This window comes from Pseudorca crassidens, chromosome 19 (assembly GCF_039906515.1).
Source record: "Pseudorca crassidens isolate mPseCra1 chromosome 19, mPseCra1.hap1, whole genome shotgun sequence".
Lineage (NCBI taxonomy): Eukaryota > Metazoa > Chordata > Mammalia > Artiodactyla > Delphinidae > Pseudorca > Pseudorca crassidens.
In genome coordinates this window covers 42,900,896-42,928,788 of record NC_090314.1, presented here as the reverse complement: position 1 = coordinate 42,928,788, position 27,893 = coordinate 42,900,896, and the positions used below count along the sequence as shown (strand labels likewise).

At 49.3% G+C, this 27,893-nt stretch overlaps 1 protein-coding gene across 2 annotated transcripts; it reads left to right on the top strand.

The window, feature by feature from the left end:
- The first annotated feature begins 104 nt into the window (after positions 1 to 104).
- Positions 105 to 27,184, top strand: PIP4K2B (phosphatidylinositol-5-phosphate 4-kinase type 2 beta). 2 transcript variants are annotated; one of them, XM_067715041.1, is made up of 10 exons: positions 105 to 122; positions 10,523 to 10,620; positions 13,686 to 13,782; positions 15,896 to 16,048; positions 16,937 to 17,083; positions 18,137 to 18,175; positions 18,714 to 18,827; positions 21,610 to 21,868; positions 22,335 to 22,438; positions 23,036 to 27,184. In XM_067715041.1, exons 1-10 carry the CDS (start codon positions 120 to 122, stop codon positions 23,114 to 23,116), a joined length of 1,095 nt encoding a protein of 364 aa, XP_067571142.1. In that variant the 5' UTR covers positions 105 to 119; the 3' UTR covers positions 23,117 to 27,184. The 2 variants fall into 2 exon arrangements, with proteins under 2 accessions (XP_067571142.1, XP_067571141.1); XM_067715040.1 differs by lacking the exon at positions 105 to 122 and adding an exon at positions 570 to 848.
- Positions 27,185 to 27,893: the final 709 nt, after the last annotated feature.

Sequence of the window (27,893 nt, the reverse complement as noted above, 5' to 3'; positions counted from 1 at the left end):
GCCCCGGGGCCCAGGGGAGTGGGAAGATCCACGCCTGGGTGCAGCGAGGGGGCGTTTCTTTCCTTTCCCGGCAGGACTTTACCCCTCGCTGTGGTCCTCCTCTCTCCCCCGGGGTGGGGATGGTACGTCCCACCCTCCTCGCATTCCCGCCCCTCCGCCCCTCCTCCCCTCCGGAGCAGTGGCGCCGCCGCCATCTTGGCACGTCAGGTTGAGGAAAGAGCCAAACGCTAAATTTTGGGGCCCCGAACAGGGAGACCCTCCCGCGGTAGACAGCGAGACCTACCCAGCCCTCCTCCCCTCCCCGCTCGGCCGCGGGGCTCTGGGGCGCGCGGAGGCCGGCTCAGTTCCTGTCAGGCCCGGGAAGGAGGAGCGGGCCTGGCGGCCGCTGCCTCCCCAAAACGGGCGATACCACCCAGGCGGGGAGGAAAGGGCCTGGTGACTGCGGGGCTGCTGCACCGCCCGGGGGCGGGGTGCGGAGCGGGCCTGCCGGCTCCCTGGGGCGGGGCGAGAAGGGCGGAGCGTGGGGCGGACGGAACCACCGGGGCGGGGTGGGGAGGTAACGGGACGGGCGCGACCATGGCGCGGTGAGGGAGCGGGGGTGGGGATCGGTCCGGGGGAGGCCTGGGACCGCTGGCTTGTGTGCCGTCTCGGACGCCCCCTCTTTCGCTGCCGCCGCCGCCGCCCCGGGCATGTCGTCCAACTGCACCAGCACCACGGCGGTGGCGGTGGCGCCGCTCAGCGCCAGCAAGACCAAGACCAAGAAGAAGCATTTCGTGTGCCAGAAAGTGAAGCTATTTCGGGCCAGCGAGCCGATCCTCAGCGTCCTGATGTGGGGGGTGAACCACACGGTAACCAGCTCCCCGGCGCGCGCCCCTCCGAGCGCGGCCCCGCGCGTGCTCACGCCCCCCGCAGTCCCGGGCCTTTGCCCGGCGGGCCCCGCCAGTGACGCCTGCAACCCCTTGGCAAGCCAGTTGCACGCCCACCCCACCCTTGCACGCCGTCCCGGCCGGGTGTGCCTCCCCGCGCGCCACGCGAGGCCTGGTGTCACCGTCGGTGGTATGCCGTCGCGTCGTTCCCTCCTCTCCAGTCCCTCAAGCTTCCTGCGTCTGGCTTCGAGCAGCTCCTGGAGCGCAGAGGGAAGGCCTGGGTGGGGTGGAATGGCTTTCATCCCTTCTTCCTCTCTTCTCGCCTCACCCCGTTTGTTGCATTTGTTTTTCCCCATGTTCCTTATAATTGGCTGCCTAGCTCACTGTCCAGTTGACAGGGCAGGTGGCACTGGCCTGCCTGAGTATTCCTCTATTTCTGGTCGTTTGGTTGGTGTGACTGCTCAGAGTTTCCCCATCCTCCAGACCTCCTGGCCACTGACTGGAAATCCTCCTTGGGTTTCCTTTTTTCCTTCTTGAACGAGATGTATCAACTGAAGAAGCACAGGCTTCCTTGGACCACAGACACTTTACCAGGGTCTTCCTGGGTTAGGGAGAAGGGAGAATGTAACCATTTGAGAGAAGGTGAGGCCTGCTTATGAGGACCACTCATAGTAGAAATGATGTGTCTTCCTGAATACTGTGGTGTTCTTGTCAAAGATGTTGACTTCTCAGTTAGTGAGCTTTCTACTGTATGGTCATGGGATGTGATAATGGACAGTGATTAAGGTGAGAGAGAGGTTTCCTGGATCCTTGGGGTGTTTTGAGATTGGCCAACAGCTCCTGTTAGGAAGTTGGAGCCCCGCACAGTGTTTGATCTGGAGGACTTCGTTTGTGTCCTGTTTGTTTGGGATCTTCTTTCTCTTCCAGCCACTTGCTCCTTGCGTTCTGACCATTTCATTGAGTCCCTACACCGGAAATGAGAAGAGGAAGTAAGAGGACCTGAAATGCCAGCTTCACCAACTAAAAGTTTGGAATGAGAAAAATGAAGCTAATGGCTTGAGTTTCCCGTGAATATCAGTTCTTTAGGCTCCCTGACTTTTCTGAGCACTTGAAATTGCCCACAAGACCAAATGATGACAAAGGGGCGCAGGGCCAGCAGGACTTTTTGCTTTGCTTTTCTAGAAGAGCCTCTGGCTGGAGATTGATGAACCATAGTCTGAGCCGGGGTTTTAGATCCTTACTGCTAATACAGAAGTGCACATGGGGGTCTTGGGCAGGTTACTGTTTTCAGTAACCCCACTGAGGTGGACATCCTGGCCAGGGTAGGGAGAACCGCTGGTTTAATGCCTAGACTTCTGGGAGCTGCTTTGATTCAGTAGTCCAGCAGCATTTGTTGCCACTGCTTCCTGCTGCCTCAGGGGTCATCTGACAACATTGCAAGGGAAACTGGGTCATCAAAATGTGAACCCTGTGTCCCTGCCTTGAAATCAATCCTTGATTTTGTTGTGCAGCTTGTTTCTCACTAGAAAGCATCCTGTCTGTATGGAGAATTGGTAGAGGTCTGAGAGTCAGGAATGTTACAGCTAGTCGTAAGGGACTTCGGGCCCCTTATTTTATACGTGAAGAAATGGAGGCCCTGGATGGAGGATTAGGTCGCCTGTGGTTACAACAAAAGACGCAGCTCGTTGTCCAGTACTGTGGGCTGTGTTGGCCAATGGTGGTGCTTGAATAGGAGGTCTCGTTTTCTTTGCCTCCTTTTCCTTGTCCTGCCTCTCATCCAAGTGCCAGGACAGATGGGAATTATGGTCTTGTTAGAGAACCTGAATGTTACGGTCAGGAGTGTGTGCCTGTGCCTGCCAGTTCCCAGGAGTGTATGTGGTGCTTGGTTTTCTGATAGGCAGGCAATGAGTCTCTGGCAGATGAAGAGGCATCTGTGATTCCTAGTCACCCTCTAGTTTTGCTAACTTTAAGAAAGTTTGTTTGAGAGCTAGCTGGGAAGGCATTGACTTTAAGCAAGACCCAAGCCTCTGGACATAATGAGCGAACACCTCAGGGGGAGATGCACTGGGCACCACTGCCCTGGACAGGCCGAGCTTTGGAGCTCAGTTAGTCAAAAGTTTTCTTGCTTTCGCTTAGCCTGCAATAAGGTCTAGGACTTCGTGGGTCCCCTTGGGAAATGGAGCATCTCCCCAGAAGACTATAAAATCTTGCAGTTCTCAAGGGGGTCAGGACCACATTGTTTTGGTGGATTGATGGCCTTTCTTGGAGGTCACCTTCCTTCAGAAGCCCATCGTTGCAACTTTTTGCAGTGTAAGTTTTCAGATACCACCTTTTCTTTGATTCTTTAGTTTCTCACCCATTTAAGCATTTAGGCTGTGACGGTCTATGGTTGATGGTATATGAGACATGAAGGATGGATATGTCTTTATCTGTAGTACAAGTCAGTTACATACTCTCTCATGAGGTGGTTGGTTTACTTCTGGGTGGAAAAAGAGGCCTTTGAACTCAGTGTTGTAACAGGAGCTCCTCTTGTGGACAAGAGATGCAGCCCCTGGACTTTGCAGAGGAAGACTGTGTAGGAAACAGGGAGAAAAAAATCAGAAGACTTTGGATCTGTCAGGGGAGAACTAATAGAGAGAGACAACCAGAGTTTTAGTGAATGAAATACAGCCCAGAGGGTCTGGAGTTAGGGAAGAGGTGGCTTGGGAGAGGGGTGTGGAGACCGGAGGAGGCAGACCTGGCTTGATAACCTGTTGGCCATTTTAGGAACCGGGTATGTATGAAGCCTCATCCCAGTGATTAGAAGGAATAGGGGAAGTTGATGGTAACTACGTTTAACTATTTGGAAAGCTGCCTGACTGGTTCTTCAAAGTAACTGCACCATTTTACATTTCCACCCGCAGTGTGTGTGGGTTCCAATTTCTCCACATCCTGTCAACACTTGTTATTGTCTGTCTTTTTCATTACAGCCACCCTAGTGGATTTGAAATGGTATCTCATTGTGATTTTGATTTGCATTTCCCAGATAGCTAACAACGTTGAACATCTTTTCATGTGCTTATTGGCCAGTTGTATATTTTCACTGGAGACATATCTATTAAGATCCTTTGCCAATTACTTTTTGCCCATTTTTAAATTGGGCTGTTTGTCTTTTTATTATTAACTTGTAAGAGTTCTTTATATATTGTAGATACAAGTCCCTTAGCAGATACATGATTTGCAAATATTTTATCCCATTCTTTGGGTTATCTTTTTTACTTTCTTTTTAAATTAATTAATTAATTCATTTTTGGCTGTGTTGGGTCTTTGTTGCTGTGCGTGGGCTTTCTCTAGTTGCAGCGAGCAGGAGCTACTCTTTGTTGCAGTGCATGGGCTTCTCATTGCAGTGGCTTCTCCTGCTGTGGAGCATGGGCTCTAGGCACGTGGGCTTCAGTAGTTGCAGTGTGCAGGCTCAGTAGCTATGGCTCGCGGGCTCTAGAGCACAGGCTCAGTAGTTGTGGCGCACGGGCTTAGTTGCTCCGCGGCATGTGGGATCCTCCCGGACCAGGGCTTGAACCTGTGTTGCCTGCATTGGCAGGCGGATTCTTAACCACTGCGCCACCAGGGAAGCCCTTTTTTACTTTCTTGATGGTATCTTTTGAAGCTCAAGTTTTTAATTTTGATAAAGTCCAATTTATCTATTTTCCTCTGGTTGTTTGTACTTTTGGTGTCATATCAAAGAAGGGTTTGCTTAACCCAAGATCGTGAAGATTTACTCCTATATTTTCTTCTAAGAAAAACTCAGCGTTTTCTAAGAAAAACTCTTTTAGTTTTAGCTCTTACATTTAGATCTGTAATCCATTTTGAGTTAATTTTTGTGAATGGTGTGAGGAACAGATTTATTCTTAAGTCTGCTCAGTTCTCTCCCACATTCTACCCCCATTCTGTCCACACATTTTCTTTGCCTAATGCAGACCCAGAACCTCCTTTCCCTGCCTTTTTCTCTTTTCCTGCTACTTTAAAAATCTTTAGTAAATAGGGGCTTCCCTGGCAGTCCAGTGGTTAAGACTCCACGCTTCCAATGCAGGGGGCATGGGTTTGATCCCTGGGAGCTAAGATCCCATGTGCCGTGCAGCGTGGCCAAAAAAAAATCTTTAGTAAATATTCCTGCTCTAGTGAAGCCTTTGGATGAATTTGTCCTTCAGCACACCTTCCCACCTCACAGAGAACACTGGGGACTCAAACAGGAAAAGAAAAACCAAGGTGTAAAAAGGAGGAATAAACCCAGGGGTGGATTTGTTGGCACCTGTGGCTCTCTGTTCTTGCCCCTTTCCTTTCTGGAGTTTCACATCTCGCTTGGACCTCCTTGGTCTCGGGAATGTGTTCCCCAACACGTCATGTTTTCTGATGGTGGCAGGTAACAAATGATTGTCAGTGGTGGCCAGCCCATTGATGAGCCACCCACAGAACCCTGGGACATGTCAGGAAGCCTGCATGCCCAACGCGCGCCTCCTGGGTAGCAATCCCTATGAAGGTCGCAGAGGGAAGTGGAGGCTTCTGGAATCAGAAGTTCACCGGACTAGAACTAGTGACTGAATTCTCATGTCCAGTAGGATCAGCACAGGGTAAACCCTCTGCTTCTAAGTTGTTTCTCACTCAGCTTGTTTAGCCTCCTCATTATTTATGCTGATGGCTCATAGAGTTAATCTTGTGGATAATCCAAAAACCACTTACATGATGTGAGATACAACACATTTACCATCCTAATATGTTCTGTTTATCGTGCTACTCCAATGAGTTTGCATTCCGCAAGTGCACTTCTGCTGAAGGTGAAGGAGGTTGGCCGAGAAATGTGCTAGATAGTAAAGGAAAGGCACGTCTTCCCGAAACATTGCTTTAGTCACAACCTTTCATGCTTCAAAGCTTTTGGTCACTCTCCTTTATTCTCCTCTCCCTGGCATTTAAGACTCTTTACATTCTGGTCATAGCCTCAGTAGCTAACCTTAATCATCTTTCCCATCTTCCAGGCCATGAACCTTAGGCATGGTCACAGCAGCTTTGCTATCTCTTTTTCTTTTTATCCTAGTGTTAGCCATCTTTCAGTCCCCCTTTTCTAGCCATCCATCCCTCCAACCAACATTTATTGTATAACTAATTGTGCCAGCCATTCTGCTAGGGACATAAAAATGGGTAAGGTAGTCTCTTCCTTCTAGGGGCTCACAGTCTAGTGGAGAAATGAAACATGTAAGCAAACAATAACCCAGGCGAATGTGATATTTACGATATAAAGATGCACATGGGAATGAGTAACTAGTTCAACCTGGGGAAGACAGGGAAGCTTTCACAGAAGTGTTATTTAGTGAGATCTTGGCTGATTCTGTTAGCTTTATTCAAGCTTCTTCTAGTCTTGCTGCCATAGTCTACTACCTGAACTATTGTAATAGCCCCGTAAATGGTCTTGCTGCTTCTTACCTTTGCCCTGTCCAATCCTTACTTGATTTTGATTTCAGAATTACCTTCCTGTATCACCCATCTGATCATGTGAATTCCCAGACTTAAACCTGAGAGGACTTAAACCTGAGAGGACTTCCCATTGCCTGCAGAGTTAAGTCCAAATTTATCATATAGTGGAAAAACTAAGTTCAAATTCAGGCTATGTCCCTTAGTATAGCTTTGGAGTAGTAATTTTTCTCTCTGAGATTCATTTTCCTTTTCTATAAAATGAGCATAACACTTTCCTTGCAGATTATTAGGACAGAGGAAAGGAATGGAAAACACTACCTTAGCCAGGGTAGCTGCCCATAAGAAGGATTGCACAGCACAGTGTAACAGAGCCCAGGTTTTGGCACCAGCAGACCTGGGAGCAAATCCTGACTCTACACATATTGTCTGTGTGACCTTGAGCGAGGTGCCTTGAACCTTTTGCAAAAGGCAAAATCAGATTAATAATAATTAATGTGACCATTAAATATTAGAAATATAGAATAGGATATATATGTGAGATATATGATATATATAATAATATAAAGCACTGGCCACTTACAGACATTCCATAAATAGAAGCAGCTGTTATTTACTAATATTGATAATATGTGAGGCTGCTCACCTGTCTTTCCTGTACTGTCTCCCTCCACTACTTATTACCTCTGTCCTACCCTGCCACTCTCCCCCCGCCCGCCTACCTAAAACGGGCAGTATACTTTTACAGCTCTGAGGCTTGTTTCTGACTGTTCCCACAGCTGGGATTCCCTTCCTCGGGTTTTGTGTTTTGTTCCTTTTTTTTTTGGAGAACTACCCTCGTAGGCCTTTCTCACGGGTATTTCTCTATAGCTTCCTCTAGCCACCAGCTCTCCCATGCCCAGGCAGAATCAGTCATTTCTTAAGCTACTTTTCCGTCTACCTTTATTCATAACTCTATAGCACTCATCACGTTGTATTTGTTATTTGTTATCTGTCTTCCCAGGTAAACAGAGACCATATCTTTTCATTTTTGTATCCCCAGCTTCTGGCACATAGTAAGGCTACACTGAGTAGAAGTTAACTGAATAGAAGTTTGGCAGAGTCTGAGCCAGATCAGGAAAGACCTTAATTGCTAGGCTGAAGGAGTTAAAACTTTACCCTGAGGTTGGTGAGGAGCCGTGGAAGATTTTTAGGCAGGGTGTAACGTGATCTTGTTGTGGGTTCTTCCAGTGTCAAGTGCTCTTGGCAATACCAGGAGGGGCATTAGGTTCCGTTTCTAGCCTGAGGTGTAAGGGCTGGGAGTCTGACTCTGACCATATTAACCTCACCCTCCTCTGACATGGCTGTTCTGTTCACCGTCCCTGTGTTCTCACTTACTTAAATGCTCCTTGACTTCCAGATTTACTGTATCATAGGTTTGTGTCATCTCCCGGATAAAAGGATAAGCCTCCCACTTTTGTGTGCACAGTGCACACAACGCTTCCCTTGCTGCACACTCCCTTCTCCCTAACATAAAATGAAGCATGTAGTAGGTATTTCAGTAAGTGCTTGTTCAACTGAAATTGAATAGAACTCTCTGGGGATGTAAAATTTAGCACAACGAAAAAAAAGAAAAAATAGTACAGCTGATCCCTAGAGTGAATCATCTGCGTGTGGCCCAGTGGAAATGAGGGTGCGTCTACGTAGTTCAGCTATATGAATTGTTCAGCAATATATCATCTGTTAGAAATTCCTATAGTCAAGAATAGAGATGAATTGAGAACTAAAAACTGACCAGCTTACAACTATTCAAACTATGCTGCACTTAGAATTACACAGAGAATTAACGAATGGAACATCCCTGAATAGCTCTTATTAGAATAATTCATCCTGGCTAAGGGGCAATTGACCCCTCGCAAGCAAGTGTTTTAGTCTTTCCTAGTTCTCCCAGTAACAAGCCCTGGCCATGGCATAGAGTCTGGATTTTAGACTAACCCAAATCAATCAGTAGCAGATACTAGAACCTTTTGGTATAAAACCATATTCTTTGAGCCAGTGATATGTTCTTTCTAGCATGGTGGAATAAGCTAGAAAAGGCAGAACTTAACTTTTTTAAACTCTCAGAGCCAGACTTAATATGCCAGGAAAAAGGAAGTGGGACAGCTACAATGAATTGTTTCTATTGGCAGAAAAATGATGCGAAATGGTTTCCTCTCTAGTCGCTCACTAAACAACCAGCTTGCCCTGTGAGCACCCCCTGGAATGGTAACTGGCAGAACTTTTTTTTCTGTGGCTGTTGAGCCAGTGGTGGGCATCTCAGACCTGGATGCTGGGAATTTTAAGTGTACGATTTGAGGACTTTAGACAAAATGATGTACTCATGTAGTCATCATCCTAAACAACATATAGAACGTTTCTAATAGCCTAGAATTGCGCCTCTTACGTCCCTTTATAATCATCCACACCCCTCACAACCCAGGCAGCCTCTTACTGGATTTCTGTCACTATAGATTCTAGAATTTCATATAAATGGAATCATACACGCTGTACTTTTACGTTTATGCCAGTCAGTTATGCCAGCAGTTTATTGTCTCTGCCCCACTGCCAACTTACACTGCTACCCTACGGCCCCTCCCCATACACATACACTCCTATGCCTTCCTTCATTTCCCTGTGAGTAAATTGAGTTTTTCACCAGTTCTAGGAAGGTATGGTTTCCCCAGCCCAGTTACTACATTAACTTGAACTTCCTCCATCCTCTGACATTTCTAAATAAAAAAGGTTTGGAACATGAAAGGAGCAGCAAATTACATGGTATTTCCCCCCATTTATGCTCCTGGAGGAGTCCTAATGACTAGGTTATTCCCTCACTGCCACATGGGGCCTCATTGAGATAATAGGATTTGCAACGAAAGTATCCAGGAGACACAAGACTGTGCTCCCCTTGCCCCCTATCCATTAAGTCGGGACTAAGGTTTCCTCTCTAAATCCTGAATGCATTAGTGGCAACTGGGTTGAGGGTCAAATGTCAAATACTCTGCTGTGATGGGAGAGGACATCTGCGGCTAATTAGACCACTAATTGGCTAAACTGGGGATGGGCAAGGGCAGGAGCTGCCCTCTCAGCTCTGCACCAATGGGAAGCCAGTTCCCTGTGCAGCCTCCAGCTCCCTGAAGGGGGGATGAAGGACAATGAGAAGGTTTGTTTGCAGTGGGGGCAAGGCACCCTCCCGCATCTCCCCCAGTTCAGCACAAGAGAGGACATGGCTTTAGGGCCTGGCCCTGCTTTAATTAGGAGAGTAAGAACGAGCCAGTGGCCAGATGTCTACCTCTTCTGCTCACTTTAAATTTAATCCTTTACTTTGGAGATAAGAGTTACATACCCACATAAACCCATCCAGCTTTTTTCTTGCCCCAGGCTGATTTCTTGAGTGATCCCCAATTGTAATGAAGATGTTCAAAGCCCTCAATTAATACTCACATAGGTTGGGTGATATTTATTCATAGATCCATGTATTATTGCATTTGATAAATACATATATAGTACCTGCCATATGCAAATTGTGGTGCCAAGTACCATGTGTGGAGCCTCCAAGGTCAGTTAGATGATCTTTGCTTACAAAGATCAGTGATAGGATCTTGCCTAGCTTATAGTCAAGCAGGCTTGTGAGGTTTGTAAGCATTAACTGCAACGTGAGGGAGGCTGTGAGATGGCCAAAGGATGGATACAAACAATGCTTCAGGAATCCCGAGATAGGAAAGAACATTTATGGTCTAGAGAATCATGGAAAGCTTCATAGGGGAGGTGCCTTTTGAGCTGGACCTTATCAGGTGGAGAGAATTTCAGTAGGTAGAGATGAAGTTGGGAACTTATTTGAAGAAAAGAACAGAAATAAAGACAAGGAGGGGGGCTTCCCTGGAGGCGCAGTGGTTGAGAGTCCGCCTGCCGATGCAGGGGACACGGGTTCATGCCCCGGTCTGGGAAAATCCCACATGCCACGGAGCGGCTGGGCCCGTGAGCCATGGCCGCTGAGCCTGCGCGTCCGGAGCCTGTGCTCCGCAGTGGGAGAGGCCACAACAGTGAGAGGCCCGAGTACCGCCAAAGAAAAAAAAAAAAAAAAGACAAGGAGGGAATCCATGGACATGTGTTTGGTGAGATGGTGGCATCCACGGTGTAGCATATTTTCTCTCTGAGGCAGGTGCCTTGGCTGAGAACCTCACTTTCCCCTTGCTTTACAGATCAATGAGCTGAGCAATGTCCCTGTCCCTGTCATGCTAATGCCAGATGACTTCAAAGCATACAGCAAGATCAAGGTGGACAATCATCTCTTCAATAAGTAAGTTGCCTGCTGAGTGGGCTCAGGTTTTGTGGCAGTTCCTTCCCTCAAGGCAGAGAGCTTCCCAAACCTCACCGTGGTGAGGACAGGCAAGCACCTAGCAGGATGTGACAGCAACACCTGGCTCACAGAGCTGAAAAACTGGCTGGGAAAATGCATTCATTATGTGCCTCTCCCCCTTGTGCCGTCCTGTCATCTCAGTCCTTTATCAGCCTACCTCCAGTGTCCCTCAGGGCTTGTGGCTCAGCCCAGAGTGATTCATCTAGGGCCAGTTTAGTTAACAGTGAGCTGCTCGGGAGCTGAGGTATCTAGTACGAGGCTGACAGCAGTGGCCCTATCTTGATCTTAGTCTGAGGCAAGAAGCTGCCAGGCATGTTCCTGGCCTGGGATGCAGCCAAGCTTCTTTCTTTCCAACTAGCGTGTGAACAACAGGCTGAGCATGGTGCCCAGGGGCGCTATCTAAAATCATTCTTCCCATTTTTGCTCATTGTGGCTTCTTGGATTAACACTGGTGTCTTTGTCTCGGACTTTGATGGCGCAGCTGCCTCACCTGGCACAGTTTGGGGCTTGCTGTAAGCCCTTTAGAGGCCTTGCTTTTTCATCCTCCTGTGGGTCACCCAAGGAAATATTTGCAGCTCACACTCTCTTCCTTTCTGCATTTGAATCCTGGTTCCACTCTCCATTGTCTCACCGTCTCCACCACCTCACCAGCTGGGCTCTGTCACCCCACCATTCCCAGACTGTTAGCCCAGAGGAGAAGCTTGATTTGAAAAAATCCATTAGTGGCCTCTCTCTGCCATAGTAAGTAATAACATCATATTCTAGAAGCTGTCTGTCTTCATAGCTGCTACTTGCTAAGTGGCCACCTGTATAGAAGAAAAACTGTTTCTCCTCTACTCTCACATCACTACTCACTTCTAATACCAAATGTGTGTGTTTCCCACACATCAAGCAATTCTGTAGGACACTAACTAGGTGTCCTACAATTCAGTTCAGTTCTGACACTCTCGACCTGGAGTTAGCATCAGGTCTCACAGGTTAAGGGCTGAGTCCCACAGGACTGCCCCTCCACCCCGCTTCGGACCCCAGTCTCCAGTCCAGGTTGTCACCTGTGCTTCTGACCAATTTGCTGTAGCTCAGAGGTTCCCATGACCCTCCCCCTTGGGTTGGATTAATTTGCTTGAGTAGCTCACAGAACTCAGGAAGACAGTTTACGTACTAGATTACCGGTTTTTTATAAAAGGATACAACTCAGGAACAGCCAGATGGAAGAGAGGCATAGGGCAAGGTATGTGGGAAGGGGCAGGGAGCTTCCATGCCCTCTCCAGGCACACCACCTGCCCCAAACCTCCACGTGTTCACCAACCTGGAAGCTCTCGAACCCTGTCCTTTTGGATTTTTATGGGGACTTTTTTATGACAGCGTGATTGATTAAGTCGCTGGCCACTGGCGACTGATTCAGCCTCTAGCCCCTCTCCCCTCCCTGGAAGTCAGGGATATGGGACTGAAAGTTCCAACCCTCTAGTCCTGGTTGGCTCCCCTGGTAAAGAGCACCCATCCTTAGAGGCTTAACAAAAGTCACCTCATTAACATAAATTCAGGTGTGATTGAAGGGGGTTTGTTACAGATAACAAGACACCTTTATTACTCTTACCACTTAGGAAATTCCAAAGATTTGAGGAGCTCTGTGCCAGAAACAAGGACAAAGACTAAATATATATTTGTTATTATATCCAGTATCACACCATCTAAGGAAAGAGAGGCAGTGCTACCCTGTGAGGCAGGAAAGGGGATTGTTCTGTGCCAGAGGTCCGGGCTCAGGTGTGGCCATTATTGTACCAGGGTCCATGGTGTCCACCACATTGACATCTTGGCCTAAAGTGGACATCCAGTATCTTTATTTGTTTTTTCATCTTTCTTGATTCCTTTTGTCTTTTCAACAACTGTTTACATGCTAGTTATAAGACTGCAGTGCTGTTTACTAGAAGATCAGGCCCCTGCCTTCATGAGAGGCCACTGCTTTTTATTTCCTTGAAGTCTACCATCCTGGAGTAGTCAGAGGGACATATTTCTTTTTTTTTTCCCCTCAGTTTTATTGAGATATAATTGACATACAGCACTGTGTAAGTTTAAGGTGTCCAGCATAATGATTTGACTTACATACATCATGAAATGATTGTCACAATAAGTTTAGTGAATAGCCATCCTCTCATATAGACACAGAATTAAAGAAATAGAAAAAAAAATTGTTTTCCTTGTGATGAGAACAGAGGGCCATGTTTCTGAAAGGGAGTTCCCAAGCAGGTTGACTGTTGTCAAGATGGAGGATTTGGAGGAGGCATCCCTTCAAGGTGATCTCCTTCCTCCTGGGAGTCTGTGGATTGACTAAGGAGTGGGGAGGACGTAGACTGCTGCCAGCAGCCAGCAAACGAGGCTTCATGGAAAGATGGGATCCCAGTCAGTTGACTGAGGACCTCTTCAATCTAAAGCACCCTCTCCTTCCATCCCAGTGGAAGCCAAGGGCAGGACTTGCTGGGTGTAACCATCTTCAGGATGTATTGATAGGAGCATCTCCAGAGGAGGGGGGTCCTTTGATGAGAAAAGCCTTTCCCTTTAGCAGTCAGACTGACATTTACCTCACAGCAGCTCTTCACATGCGGCCACCTACCTGCAGCAAGTACAGCACTTGTGAAGTAGGGCCAACACTCAGTCTCACTTCTCTGCAGGTAAGGTTTTTTTTCCCTTTAATGTAAATTTTATTGAAAGATAGCATGTACTCAGAAAAAGTACACAAATCATAAGAATACAGCTAGATTAATTTTTACAAAGTATATACAAGGAATGTGAGGTTTTTAAACTTTTACATGCTCAGAATCACCTGGAGTGTGTGTTAAAAATGCAGATTTCTAGACTGACCTCGAGAATGCTGAGGGCTTAGCAGCCTACATTTTCAGTGCTGCAGATTGTTCCGATCCAGGTGACCTGTGGACCACACTTTGAGAAGTCCTGGTGTATGAGTTAGAGGAATAAGAAGTTCACAAGAACATGTCTCTGCTTTTCCCCAGAGAGAACCTCCCCAGCCGCTTTAAGTTTAAGGAGTACTGCCCCATGGTGTTCCGAAATCTCCGGGAGAGGTTTGGGATTGATGATCAGGATTACCAGGTATGGGGTGTCTTTGCAAAATCGTAGGGGTTAGGGAGTGGAGGGGGGTCAGGAAGCCACGGGACAAGTAGGGAACCAAACGTGTCTACTGTTCTTGTGCTGCGTCTTCCTGTCATGTCTCACTCCAGCCCAGGCAGTCTTTCTCCAGTGTTGGTGGGCTCTTGGAGGAGTGAGGGCCTTAGAAGTGCTTCTCATGATGCGTCACAGGCTCAGGCTCCTCTCCCTGGGAGGGAGCACAGTGGGAGGGAGAGGGGTCTACGGAAGCTGCTTCATTTTAGTCTGACATTCCCAGTCTAGGCTGAAGAACCCTTCTCCTTCGTAGTTTGACTTAAAAGAGAGAATTATTGCCAGCGGGAGATGAGGCCTCTTAAAGCTGATAAGACAGATTATAAAAGGAAGACTTCAAGGGTAGTGTAACTTCTTGCCAGGTATGAGTGCCACCTCCTAAACTCCCCTGTCCTAACGTTGGGAGGGGGGCTAGGCATGGCAGGGCAGCTGCCCCCTTCGGGGGGTGATCATGTCACAGAGGCCTTTGGCCTACTGGGAGGAATCAGTCCCAATATCAGGGACATTCTAGTCTGACTCATTGTCTGGGGCTTCTGTTACTTCTCCACCCAGCACCTTCCTTGGACTTCCTCCCCTGGCAGACAGCCTGGTGGTGAAGGTGGGAGAATTTTCCACTTCACTTGTGCAGCAGTGAGAAATACAGCTGATTTTCAGTTGTCTGTTGGGGGAAAAAAGGAGAGTACAGCCTAGTGAAATCTAAAATGCATGCTCACATCTTGTAAGATGCTGTCATTCCTCCCATCCCGCTCCCAGGAAGTCTTTCACAGAGTAGATCATGAGAAGCAGGGTCTCCTTCTCCTCTGTCCTCCATCCAGGGGGCCTCCTGAAGAGGAGGGTGAGGGAACGTGAGAGGAGGAAGAGATGCCAGAGACTTGCACAGTCAGGACCAGCCGTGTCCAGGAGGTGCTGGGAGGGCCTCCAGCCCCTCCTATTGGGACCAGACCCTGAACTAAGTCATGCCCTGATTGGAGCATGAGGTTTTTGGAAAACTTCTTGCCATTATTGGCAAGGTTGCTCGGGTATCTTCCTTCCATGGTGGCTCTTTCCCTTCCCCTTGGCCATCTAGCCACATCCTGTATTTTTTCTCTGATAGACTTTTGGGCAAATAATGGTGCTCAAGACTGAAATAGGGGCAGGGAAGATGGTGTTCAGGGAGGGGACTCTCTGCTCTTAGACTACCAGTGACTTAAAGAGACAGGAAATGCTGCCTGGAAATGAGGCAGGGGTAGAATTATGCTTGTCAACCCTCTGTCTTGTGACCTCCCGAAGGTCTTTTCCCAGCATCTGCTCGGTGAACACATCTCTTTGGTTGACTCACACCTTCCCCTACTCCCTCCCCGCTTGAGGCTTCTCCTGCCTTCTGATCCTAATGGGAATGGGCCTCCGAGAAGGAGCAGGGACAGAGCTAGAAAAGCTCCCCGGATCTGCCTCGTAGCTCTGCAAAGACAAACAGGAGTCTGAGGTCAGGGGAGAGGTGTTGGGCAGAGTGGTGAAGACCAGCTTCCTGCTTTGGGAAAGGTTTTCCAGGATGAGGGTACATACAGGAGATAAAGATGACTGTGTCCACTCCTTCTTTATGCTTGACTTCTTGAATATTTCCTAAGCTTTGTCTTCGTCACCCCCAAGAGACTGGGACAATCATCTCATGTTGCAGGTGAGGAAACTCAAGAGTAGAGAAGTTCCGTGGCTCACCCAAGGTCCTATTACACGTGAGCATCAGGATTAGAGCCGAGGCCCCTAACATCTGAGGCCGAGTTTTAGTTTTTAGAGCAAGTTCTCTAGGATCAGAATGAAAAGAAATATTTCAGTCAGTCCTCTTCCCATCCCAGTCAAGGATTAGGAGCAGGTGGTAAGGAACAACCCTTGTCTCTCTTATGGAAGACTTTTTGGGAAAGATGTGAATTTCCCATGAGAAATGGGGTGGGTAAGGTCCCATCTGTCTCAGTGTTGTTGGCCTTAGAGCAGTCTGACCCGTAAGAGAAGACTCAGAATACAAGTCAGAATCTTCATTCCCCTCCCAAGACCAGCTTTTGTCTTGGTCCATCAGAATTCAGTGACGCGCAGCGCCCCCATCAACAGCGACAGCCAGGGCCGGTGCGGCACACGTTTTCTCACCACCTATGACCGGCGCTTTGTGATCAAGACTGTGTCAAGCGAGGATGTGGCTGAGATGCACAACATCTTAAAGAAATACCACCAGGTATGGTGAGTCAAGAGCCTCAACAGCAGAGGATGGGTTGGTGGAAGAGGGAGAGGAGCCCCCGGTAGAGCTTCTTGGGGAGGGCTTGGTCCTCTTTGGTAATGGCAGGTACCTCCTGATAACCAGGCACTTGCCCTCCCCCAGGGCCGTGTTTCTGTGAGGTGAAATGCCTACTTGAGAAAAAGAGAAAAGAAATGAAGGCACGTTATGGATGCAGGCCCAGTTGAACAGCTGTGTCTCGTCAGAGTTGGAAAGTTTTCACACTCTGGCACCTGCCTCATTTCTTCTAAAAGAGGTCCTGTCGGCTCAGCAGGGCTGCTGCTTTTCCCGCTCCCATTCTCCTCTCATCTGGAACTTGCCCATGAGAAAGGCAGGGAGTGCCTGTCCGAAGCCTGCCTGGGTCTTCAGGGAAAGCTGGCTTCTCTCTGGCCACCTGAGAGGTGGTGAAAGGGACTTCTGGTGTTTCGGGAGTTACAGCAGAAAACCCTGGGGCCTGGCATGGGCGAGAGCTTTGGGTACGAAGCCATTCAGTTTTCCCAGGCGACCCCATCACAGCCCTGCCTCTGCATCCTCTCTCTGCCCTTTGGCTTTCCCATTTCAGGCTGGCAGAGAAGATGCAAGTCCTAGATCAGTGATTTTCCTGCAGAATCCCAATCGGATGAAACCAAAGGGGCTCTGCACTGCCTGCTCAGCCTCTCCCTCTGCCTTGCCGGTTAGGGGTGGTGGCGGCTGTTACCTGTTGTAAGTCTGAGGAACCCCCATGACTTCACAGAATCCAGTTTGGAAACCACTGGTCTAGAGGCTAGAATCCCAGGGAGCATGTTAGCCCAGGAGGAGCCCCGTCCATCCTGGCACCTTCACCTGTTCCTTCCCTGCCTTCCTTTCTAGTTCATAGTGGAGTGTCACGGCAATACCCTTCTGCCACAGTTCCTGGGCATGTACCGCCTGACTGTGGACGGCGTAGAAACCTACATGGTGGTCACCAGGAACGTGTTCAGCCATCGGCTCACTGTACACCGCAAGTATGACCTCAAGGTAAGGGGCCCTGTGTTTCCCAGCTCTGTGGCCTCCCTCTCCCTGAGGCTTGGAGGGGCCACGACTCCAACTTCCACATAATGGGAAAGCCGGAGTGTATGTTTTCGCATGGGCAAGTGGCTCTGGAGTTGATGTGCCTAATTCTTAGGAGCCAAAGGCTGTCTCAAGTCCAGGTGACAGTGACAAGAGGTTATTGAAGCCCCCAATGTACCATATTTATGTAACAATTGATGTTTTTCCACCCCTGTCAGGGGGATGTGCACACAGAGGGCAGCAGTACGGGGACAGGCTGTGCAGACGCAGGCACCCTGGCAGCTGTCCAAGCCCCATGGACTGACAGCACAAGCACATTTCTAGACACGGACAGAAACACACGTGTGCCTGTGAACCACAGCACTCCGTTGTTCTTGAACCTGGCTTCCTGACTCCTGTCTCCTCACACCACTCTCCCTCTCTCTGCTGCGGCTGCACTGGTTTCCTTTCCGTTCCTGCAGTGCCCGTGCTCTCCGCCTCCCCAGATCTCACATAGGCTGCCTGTGATCTTTTCTCTCCCTGCCCTTTTCTCCACCTCCACCTTCCCCCACCTAATCACGTCCTACTTAACCTTCCGAGCTCGGCTCAAAATCAGTTCTTCTAGGAAGCAGGCTTTGGCCACCGCCCCTCCCCAGTCTGGACCCTGCCCCTGTACTACATGCTCTCAGAGTCCTGCCTTCTCCCCTGTACCACTGAGCACCATTGGAATTAATGGATTAATTAATCGTGTAACTCCTGCTTACTGTCTGTCTCCCCTGTTAGAAGGAGAGTTCCTTAAGGGCAGCGACTGAGTCTCTCCATTCAGCCCGATATTCTGAGCATGTGTCTGGTATATAGTCAGAGCTCTGTAAGCGGTCTGTGACAGAGGAAGTGAACAAGTTGCTGCCTCCTGGCCCCTCTAGGAGTCTAACCAGCCTACTTGAGTTCACCTGCTGCCTCTCCCTAAAGACCGGTGCATGTTTTTTCGATCAACGGAATTTGCCTCAGCTGGACTCCTCCTGATGGCTCTTATCCTTTCAGGGTTCTACTGTTGCCAGAGAAGCGAGTGACAAGGAGAAGGTATGCTGGGGCCTGTGCTGATCACTTGTGGAATGGGTCGCTGGGAATCAAAAACACCTTCTGTTGGCCATCCTGTCCCTTCCTCTGCTGCCGCCCCAGCCTAGTTCCCAGACATGCGGTCTGTTGATGTGAAATGCTGTGTCACTGAGCTTGTGTCTGTCCTCATCCTTGGCCTAGGCCTTGGTCTCCAGCCTTTTCCGTTGCCCTTGCTGGGTTCTTCGTAGTCCTGGAGGGCTAGCAGTTTCCATCTCAGGCCAGCCTGAATCCGTGGGTGGCTGGCTGCTTGAGCTCTGAGGTAGTCTCAGGGCTCAGCAGGAAGTCCTTTGGTCAGTCCTCATTGTCTGACTCGTGCTACATATTTGCCATCCCTGCCTGCCCGAAGCTGGGACTGTAGACCCCTGGACTGAGCTGTTGATTTGGCAGCTTGGCCACCTTTGTGCTGAGGATCCTTTCCTTTCCTGTACCATTGCCCCCAGCAGAGGACTCCTTGGGGTGAACAAATCAGGCCACCAGCCTAACACTGCTATTGCTCTCTCAGGCCAAGGACTTGCCAACCTTCAAAGACAATGACTTCCTCAATGAAGGGCAGAAGTTGCACGTGGGAGAAGAGAGTAAAAAGAACTTCCTGGAAAAACTGAAACGGGATGTAGAGGTATATATTTACCCTCGTTTTTACTTTGGTTAAACAGGACCTCCTCTTGTCCCCAGAGCAGAAACCTCTTTAATCTTAAGAAAAATTGAATTCACCACTTCCCAGGAGTGTAGACAAGAGGAAGGGTGGTGATTTGAGCCATGTAGGTAGTTATTTGCATCTAAAGCTAGTGCAAATGTACATTCCATTTGGGGGGACACAATTTGTGCCAGTAGAACGTGTGTAACTCGGTTTGGAGTGCTTTCCCTCATCTCTAGTCTGTTCCAACCCCTCTTCAAGCTTCCTTTCTGGTGGTGTCCCCGTAGTGGAGGGGGCATCCAGCTGTCAGAGTGACAGGAAACCAGCTGTTAAGATCTGCCAACCGTGCCTTTCTCTGGCTCTGATTCTCCACTTACCTAGCAGCATTCTGGTTGGAACAGGACTTCCTGTGGAGAAGTTCCTTTGGGGAGGACAGGTGGTAAATAATGAATGTGATATCTGATAATTCAGTGTCTCCTATTTTTTTTTTTTTTAATATTTATTTGGCTGTGCCAGGTCTTAGTTGCGGCACGCGGAGCTTCATTGCTGCGTACGGGATCTTTAGTTGCGGCATGTGGGATCTAGTTCCTTGACCGGGGATAGAAACCGGGTCCCCTGCATTGGGAGCACAGAGTCTTAGCCACTGGACTGCCAGGGAAGTCCCAGTGTCTCCTATTTTAATCAGTTGGGAGCCTGTTCATTAAAACCAAATTCTATAAACTTCAGCAAATGTTTTATTTTTTTTATTGTGGTAAAATATGCATAACATAAAATTTACTATCTTAACCATTTTGAAGTTGAGTGGCATTAAGTACATTGACATGGTTGTGCAAGCATCCCCACCATCCATCTCCAGAACTTTTTCATCTTCTCAAACGAAAACTCTGTACCCAAGAAACACTAATTCCCCATTCCCCCTTCTCCCTTGCCCCTGGCAACCACCATTCTACTTTGTGTCTCTGTGAAATTGACGGCTCTAGGAATCTCATATAAGTAGATCATACAGTGTTTGTCCTTTGTGTCTGGCTTATTTTCACTTACCGTAATGTCTTCAAGGATCATCCATGTTGTGCTATGTGTCAGAATGTCCTTCCTTTTTGAGGCTGAGTAATATTCCATTGTATGAATATACTACATTTTGTTTACCTGTTCATCCATTGATGGACACTTGGTCACTAGTTAAGGTTAACTAATTAATCTAGTTTCTAGTCTCCAGAGAAACAGAATAGGGTGTAGAGAGATAGGTAGATGTTTATTGTAAGGAATTGGCTCACATAATTATGGAGGTTGACACGTCCCAAGATCTGCAGTTGACCAGCTAGAGACCCAGGAGACCTGATGGTGTAGCTTTAGTCCAGAGGCCAGCAGGCTTGAGACCCAGGAAGAACTGATGTTTCAGTCTGCATCTGAAGGCAGGAAAAAACTGATGTCCCAGCTCAGAGGCAGTTAGGCAGGAGGAGTTCCCTTTTACTCACAGGAGAGTCAGCCTTTTCGTTCTTCTCAGCCCTTCGACTGATTGGACGAGGCCCACCTACTTTAGGGAGAGCAGTCTGCTTTACTCAATTTACCAATTCAAATGTTAAGCTCATCCATAAACACCCTCACAGACATATCCAGAATAATATTCGACCCAATTTCTGGGCACCCAGTAGCCCAGTCAAGTTGACACATAAAATCAACCCTCACACTTGGATTGCTTCATTGTGAATAATGCTCCTGCGAACATGGGTTGAACAGACTTATTTTTGTTAGTAAGCTTTACCTTAACCACCCCCTACTACGTTTGTGCTTTTATTCTGACATTTGGTTTGTCCAGAGTCTTTCTCCTCCTTTTCCTCCTTTTCTCCCTGCTCTGCCTTCAAGAAGAATTTAAGGCAGTCAACACAATTCATTTGGGACACTGGTCCCTTCTCCTTCGGCCTTCAGAGGGCATTGTCCAGAGGTGCTTGCAATGGTGCCCCTCACTTTTCTTTCCTGAGGAGATTCTGCTGATCTCCTACCACTGGGGCTTCTTATGCTTTTAGTTGTCTTCTGGGCCTGTGCATAGAGCCCCTCTGGTCCTGTTATGATTCTCCGTCTAGTCAGTCAGACAGTTTCCTGCAGTGCTGCAGGTTCATTTGTGACCATGGCAGGATGCCTGGCACATGGCTGATGGTGGCTGCTGGCAAGTTCACAGAGGACTTGGACCAGTGGCTGTGGCGTCACATTAGTTAAACTGGAATGCCAGTTGGCCATTTCCATCCTGTATCATTCCCACGCTCTTTGTTCTTCTCCAAGTCATTGAGTCCTGGCTCAGGAGGCTTAGATACCATCCTGCCCCCAGCACTTGCTACATGGATGAGAAAGGTGCAGTGCAGCGTTCCATTATCTCTTTCCTCCACTCACCTCACCTCACCTCTTGATCCCAGACAGAATCGGCTCTTCCCTCTTCCTGCAGTGCTCCTTCTACTTTTACTCGCACAGCCTCTGCCTGCCTGACTGCTCTTCATTCGTTGGGTCAGGCTCAACTCCTTTCCTCAGGGAGGCCCTCTCCCCTCTGCCGTCGACTCCCACAGCTCCTCGCCCTTGTGGAGTGACTGTCTTCTCCATTAGATAGTGAGCTCGTTGAGGGCAGAGGCTCTGATGTCTTATTCTCTGCTGTATTTCAGAATGGGAGAATTAAGTTGAAAGGAATGCCTTTTCTCTCCTTTCCAGATGCCACTTTGCCTCTCCAGATGTCCCTTGTAACCTCTTCCTTCCCTCTCTCCTCCCCCCACGCCCCTAGTTCCTGGCCCAGCTGAAGATCATGGACTACAGCCTGCTGGTGGGCATCCACGATGTGGACCGGGCAGAGCAGGAGGAGATGGAGGTGGAGGAGCGGGCGGAGGATGAGGAGTGTGAGCACGACGGGGCGGGGGGCAGCCTGCTCTGCTCCTACGGCACACCTCCGGACAGCCCTGGCAACCTCCTCAGCTTTCCCCGGTTCTTTGGTCCTGGGGAATTTGATCCCTCTGTTGATGTCTATGCCATGAAAAGCCATGAAAGTAAGTAGGAACCTCTGCCTGCCTGCCCTGCCCCCAGCCCTCATCCTACCCGCCCTCCCCCTCTTCAGTGGGCCTCCATCTTAGTAACTGCTGACTTTGGCCCCTTTCTGCCTCCATCCTGGGTCACCAGCAGTAACGCTGTCTTCTGGGGCACTGGGGTCCTTCTCTGTCAGGCCTTCCTTCACCTCTTTGCTTGTCCTGGATAGCTGAGGCCTGGTTTGGCTCTGGTTCATGGGATGGACAAAGCCTCCTAAATGGTGTCACGTCAACCCCACAGGGTGGCTGTGAAGATCACATAAGATAAGAGCTATGAAAGCTTCTAAGAAGAACTCCATGGGTCATTCCTTTCCTCACATTCAAAGTGATAGGGATGAATCTGGGTGTCGTATCTGGAGGGTTATGGACCCAGCTGCTTTCTGCTCTTCTCCCTGCTCTTCCTCCTTTCCTGCTTCCCCTCCCGCTTCAGGTGCCCCCAAGAAGGAGGTTTACTTCATGGCCATCATCGATATCCTCACGCCGTACGATGCTAAGAAGAAAGCTGCACATGCTGCCAAAACAGTGAAACACGGGGTGAGTCCTTCGTGTCTCCATCCGGGCCTGGGGGTGGGGCCTCAGACCCCCAGGGAGGCCTCCTGCTCGAAGGGGATGCTCTCGTGGCCCCTTCTCCCAGGACAGGGACCAGGAAGAGCAGCCCGCCTGGTTGCCTTGTGTTCTTTCTCCGCCATCTACGTCCCATCCCCTCCCTGCAGCTGGCTGATATGCCCAACTTGCTTTGTTCTCTGGCTCCTTCCCCCAGGGCTGCTGGGCATGTCATGCATCTTGTTGACCGCCAGTAATAGCCTTGTTTACATGCCCACACTGCTCGCCAGAGGCCTGTTTCCGCATGGGCTTCAAGCTACTGTTCTCTAAACAGGGGCCCCCCAGAGCTCTGGGGCCCCTCTGCCGTCTCCCCATTGTCTTGTTCCTGCTTCAGTGGGAGCAGCCCTGGGATTGTGAATCAGAGGAGCGGGGCCAGGGCACTTCTGAGACATGGGAACCATTTCTCAAGGTGGCCTGCCCAGTTGGGGGCGGGGGGCAGTATTCAACTCTAACGTGGAGCCAGAGGCTCCTGAATACCCAGGCCCCTCCTAGGTACAGCCTCCTGATTAGGGCCTCTGTGTATTACAGGCGGGAGCGGAGATCTCAACTGTGAACCCTGAGCAGTACTCCAAACGCTTCAACGAGTTCATGTCCAACATCCTGACGTAGTTACCCTCTACCTTCAGCCAGAGCCAGAGTGCTGGATGTGGGGTCGGGGATTGGAAGAGGGAGAGGGTGTTATTTGGGCTGGATGGGAGGGTGGGGAGCAGAGTGGCGGGTAGGGGAGGGCTTTAGCAATGCGACTGCAGCCTGTGACACTGGAAGAGACTAGCTGGAGAGGAGGGGATGTGCTGTGTGTGCGCGTGCTCACAGGATGTAACCTCACCTGCTTACCCTTGATTTCCCCCCCATTTGACCCAGGTTAAAAAGGGGTTTCCTTTTTGTTACCCTGTTACTTTTTAAGATACCTTGGGGCTAGAGATGACTTTGTGGGTTTATTTGGGTTTTGTTTCTGAAATTTCGTTGCTCCAGATTTGCTATTTATAACGATGTATGTCATCACCCTATCCACCCTCCCCATCCCTGACCTGCTCTCACTTCCCTTCGATTAGAGAAGCACCCATAGACCCAGCGAAGGGTCCTCTCAGAGCAAAGCGCTCTGGTGCCACAGGAGAGGAGGTTAGACGCCTCTGCCCTCCCTGCTGCATTTGATCTTGTCGAGGTTAACTTTTAACTTCATGGAGTATTGTGCACAGCTTCCTCCACTTTTTCAGCCTCAGCTCCAAGTGAAATGTTACATGATTCCTCCATCTAAGTGCTGTTCTTCCCGAAGGAACACTCCAGATCAACATCAGGCATCTTGGATCAGAATCAAAGATCTCAGAGGGGAGTGAGTTCATCCTCATGGGATGGTAAGGGGTCGGGGGCTGCTGGGCTCTTGAACAGCTGGTTCTCAGAGAACCCCATGATCACCACCCAAGCTCCTGGGCTCTCTCGGCCCCTGGAGTTCAGATGTCTTCTCTGTAAAGCCTCCCACTGAGTCAAGAGGAACTAGAAAGCACCTTTGGCTATAACAGGACCCTCGTGCTTATTAAACGGTTATTTCCCCTTGGGAAAGCCCAGCAAAGCTGATGAGTATCGAATGAGGTCCTATGCCCTCCATCCATTTACTTCCTTCTGACCTTCTCCCAGGCACTCTCATTTGTAGGTGAGCTTTTTAGTTGGGGGCAGATCTCCATGTGCCTGGGGTGCTCCTTGCAGAGATACCTCTTCAACCCCCAGGGCTGCCATGTAGGTAATCTGACTCCCTGTGGTTTGTCACCTGGATGGTTGTGGCCAGCAGGGAGTGGTGCCCCCCACCTTGGAGCGTGGCACCCAAGCCTGAGGTTGCTTCTGAGCCACTTGAGGATCTGACCTGGGAAATCCAATTTGGAGGCTTGATGTGCGATTCAACCTGGCCCCAACCTTGGATCTGGTTTTCCTCGATGGCCCCCCAGACTTTTCGCAGATCTGCCACCCGCAAGCCTCCTCAGGAGTGGCATCCTGCAGCTTCCTTCAGGATCTCTACCCACCTTCTGAGCCGGCTACCTAAGCCTCAGAATTGTGTCCTTCTGCGATGCCGTCAGAGCAGTCTGGTCTGGCTAGGAGAGAAGACAGCCCTGTGTTGGGGGAGGTACATTCCTGCGTCTTCTCACCATCTCACCAGGAACTGGGGTCTTGGGATGAGACACGGTAAAACCTGTAGATAACTCCGCAAATGGAAGGAAAGTGTGTGGAACCATTTTGAATGAATGGATTGGTTTCCTTGGCTCCCTGCAAACCTGGCCAAGCTCAGCTTCTGGAGCAGGAACAAGCACCATCTCTGTGCCCAACCCACGGTATTTAGGTCAGGGAGGAATGGAGACCGCATTCTTGGACTCTACTGGGGCTGTTGGAACCCTTCTGGAAGAGGCAGACAGGGGCCAAACAACTGCCCTGGCCCCAGGAAGGGGCTGTAGGTAGCTCTGAACGTCAGCAGCAAGACCGCGAAGTGACCGGAAGAACTTGGAACCAAGTGGCTCGTGGAGAAAACAAATTTGACTTAGGAAGGGATTAGTAGGAATAATGTTTGGACTTGATTTCCCCACCTCCTAATCAAGAATGAAAATTTGGATCTGCTCCTAGGCGAGCCCAGCATCTCCCAAGCTTTTCAGGCTGTCCTCTTGCAGCCTCCACAACCTTGGGCTCCCTCGGCTTCCTGCATTTGGTCTGCTGATCATGTCGCCATCATGTGTACGAAAAGTGTAACCAGTTGTGTTCAGTTGAAGGTGAGCTACCAGGTATCTAACTTCTTTAACATCGAGTTTTTGTGGGCTTTTGTTTTTGTTTTGTATATTGTTTACATTTTGAGAGGTAGCATTCTGTTTTAAATGCTCTTTTTGTTTTTCTAACAGTATTGTTGACTGGGTCAAAACATTTAAGCTGTGGTTTGGTGGATTTTAAATTTTGTTTAAAGCTCATTCTCTGTGCTATCTTCAAAACCTTGGGTTTGGTCCTTTAACTCCTTTGGCATTCAAATGTTTAAAAGCTATTTATCTGGTTTTATACAAGTTTTTTCTCTTCTTTTTGTAACGATGAAGATGTTAAATTTGGTTTGCAGTCTGAATGTAGAGAAAGTGAAGTGATCCCCAAACCTTTGTGTTTTTTCTCCAAGTCCCACCATGCCCTCTCTGGGCAGGTGTCTGAGGGGAAGTGACTACCCTCACCATCACTCTTTGGAGCCATGAAGAAAAACTGAATGGTCTTACGGCATCCCAGAATAATTTGGTCTCCCAAGAACAAAGGCATAAGAATAGAACGTGGCTGACTGGGTGAGGCCTGGATGGGGACAGGGCAGGATTTTTCTCCATTCTCTCCCTCTGCCATTTAACCAGTCACAGCTTCTCCCGCCCTGCCCCTCTTCTGAAAGTCTATGGCTGAGAAAACTCTAGTCTCCCAGGTCTCCCCACCAAAGTAAGGGGTTCTCTGAAAACTCCACCTAGACCACTAGAAGGCGGCCTTTGGCCCTTGTTCCTATTAATGAACCACTGAGTCTTTGTCCCCTAGTGCAAGCTCATTCCCTGTGCCCTGCAGTTTGGGGGTTATGGGGCAGGCTAGGAAGCCAGCAGTTCCAGAAGCACAGCCTGAGGCAATGCTCGATGTCTCCTTATCTAGCTCAGGGGTTACTGGTCTGTGGGATGTGCTATGAGTCGCCCCTGTGGCTGCTCTCAGTGGCACTCCCTAGGTTCCCTCCACAGGCAGCTCGTCATCCCTTCTCCCTCTTCCTACTTCTGTTTCTCTTGCCTGTGCTTTAGGCCTCAAACAGGTACCCTGGTAGCGCTCAGGGCTTGGGACTACATACTCCTGCCCTACTGACTTTCCCCTCTTCACAGTCTGCCAGGGCCTGCCCCAGGGAGGTGGACCAAAGACCCAGGACTTTTCTCAGTAGCCAGTCCCACCCTCCTAATTGTCTTTTTACCAATTCAGGTTGGGAGAGAAGAAATTTCAGCAATCCCCAGCATTTGAGCTACTCACGTGTTAGGGGCCAGAAGGGACAGTGTGTTTAAAACAACCCTTAGGAAGCTCTGGCCTTAGACCTGTGGCTCCCCCAGTACCAGAGACCTCACTTTTTTCTGGCAGAAATGTGGGGAGGAGGCTCCAGCCTGAGCACAGGAATCAAAGGGAAAACATTCAAACTGCCCCCAAATCTACCAGCCATCTGCAGGCGGCTTTGTGACACAGCCCTGGCCTTCTCCTGAAACGTGCCACTTATGAAGAGTGTCTCCAGAGGGACGAGGAGAATCGGCTGTCCCCGGCGGGCAATCCTTTGGAGGCTGGGGAGGAAACTTCCAGAGGAGCCCCTTCCCCTTACTCAGAGCCATTTTGGGAGGAAGTGGGAACCAACAACCTTTGGGGGAAGGCCTGGTGTGGCTCAGCACACCCAAGCATCAGGTCGGGTCATTGTAATAAAAAAATGTGAATGAAGTTTAGATTCAGCTTTTGGGGGAGCAGGATAAACGACCACCCCACCATATGTGTGTGACTTCTCAATTTCCCACTGCAATTTCCATTTTTTTTAAATAGGAATTTTCAACCCCCTGTGCTTGTCTAATGTCTGCTCGGAACAGTTCGAGACCCTGTTACTGTTTTAAGATGCATGCATGTTAAGGTGAATCTCCAACCCGAGGAAAAAAATAAAATTCAAAAAAGGTTTGTGTACACACCTGTTATGTATGAGTCCTTCGGAAATAAGCCTTTTATCTATCTTTTTCATAATTAAAAGGTTTTGGTCCCAGTTTTAGGGGCTGCTTGGGCTAAATCAGGGTATGGCTTGAGTTTGGGGAAAGAACAGTCAATGACTTTGGTCACCCACTCTCAGATGCAGTTAATAAGCAATGGTTAAGAGCACAGGCACTGGACCATCTGCCTGTCAGCTGCCATTACCACACTCGCTGAGGAATGGACCAACAGCCCCTCACTTCTCCAGCCGCGTAGAACCAACACTTGCTGGGAGCCACACACCCGACACACCTGTCCTAGCTCTCCCTTGACTAGCTATGTTGCTGACTTAACAAGTCACCTCTGTGTGCCTCCGGTTCTCCATCTAAACGTTTAGCTTAAAATCTAGTGGTTCTCGGGCTTCCCTGGTGGCGCAGTGGTTGAGAATCTGCCTGCCAATGCAGGGGACACGGGTTCAAGCCCTGGTCTGGGAAGATCCCACATGCCGCGGAGCAACTAGGCCCGTGAGCCACAACTACCGAGCCTATGCGTCTGGAGCCTGTGCTCCGCAACAAGAGAGGCCCGCGCACCACGTTGAGTGACCCCCGCTCGCCGCAACTAGAGAAAGCCCTCGCACAGAAACGAAGACCCAACACAGCCAAAAAAAAAAAAAAATCTAGTGGTTCTCAAAGTGTGGTCCTGGACCAGC

Coding starts and splice junctions, on each gene's coding strand:
- PIP4K2B (XM_067715040.1), top strand. CDS start 690: ATGTCGTCCAACTGCACCAGCACCACGGCGGTGGCGGTGGCGCCGCTC. Junction 10,621..13,685: donor GACAATCATCTCTTCAATAA/GTAAGTTGCCTG, acceptor GCTTTTCCCCAG/AGAGAACCTCCCCAGCCGCT. Junction 22,439..23,035: donor CCAAAACAGTGAAACACGGG/GTGAGTCCTTCG, acceptor TGTGTATTACAG/GCGGGAGCGGAGATCTCAAC.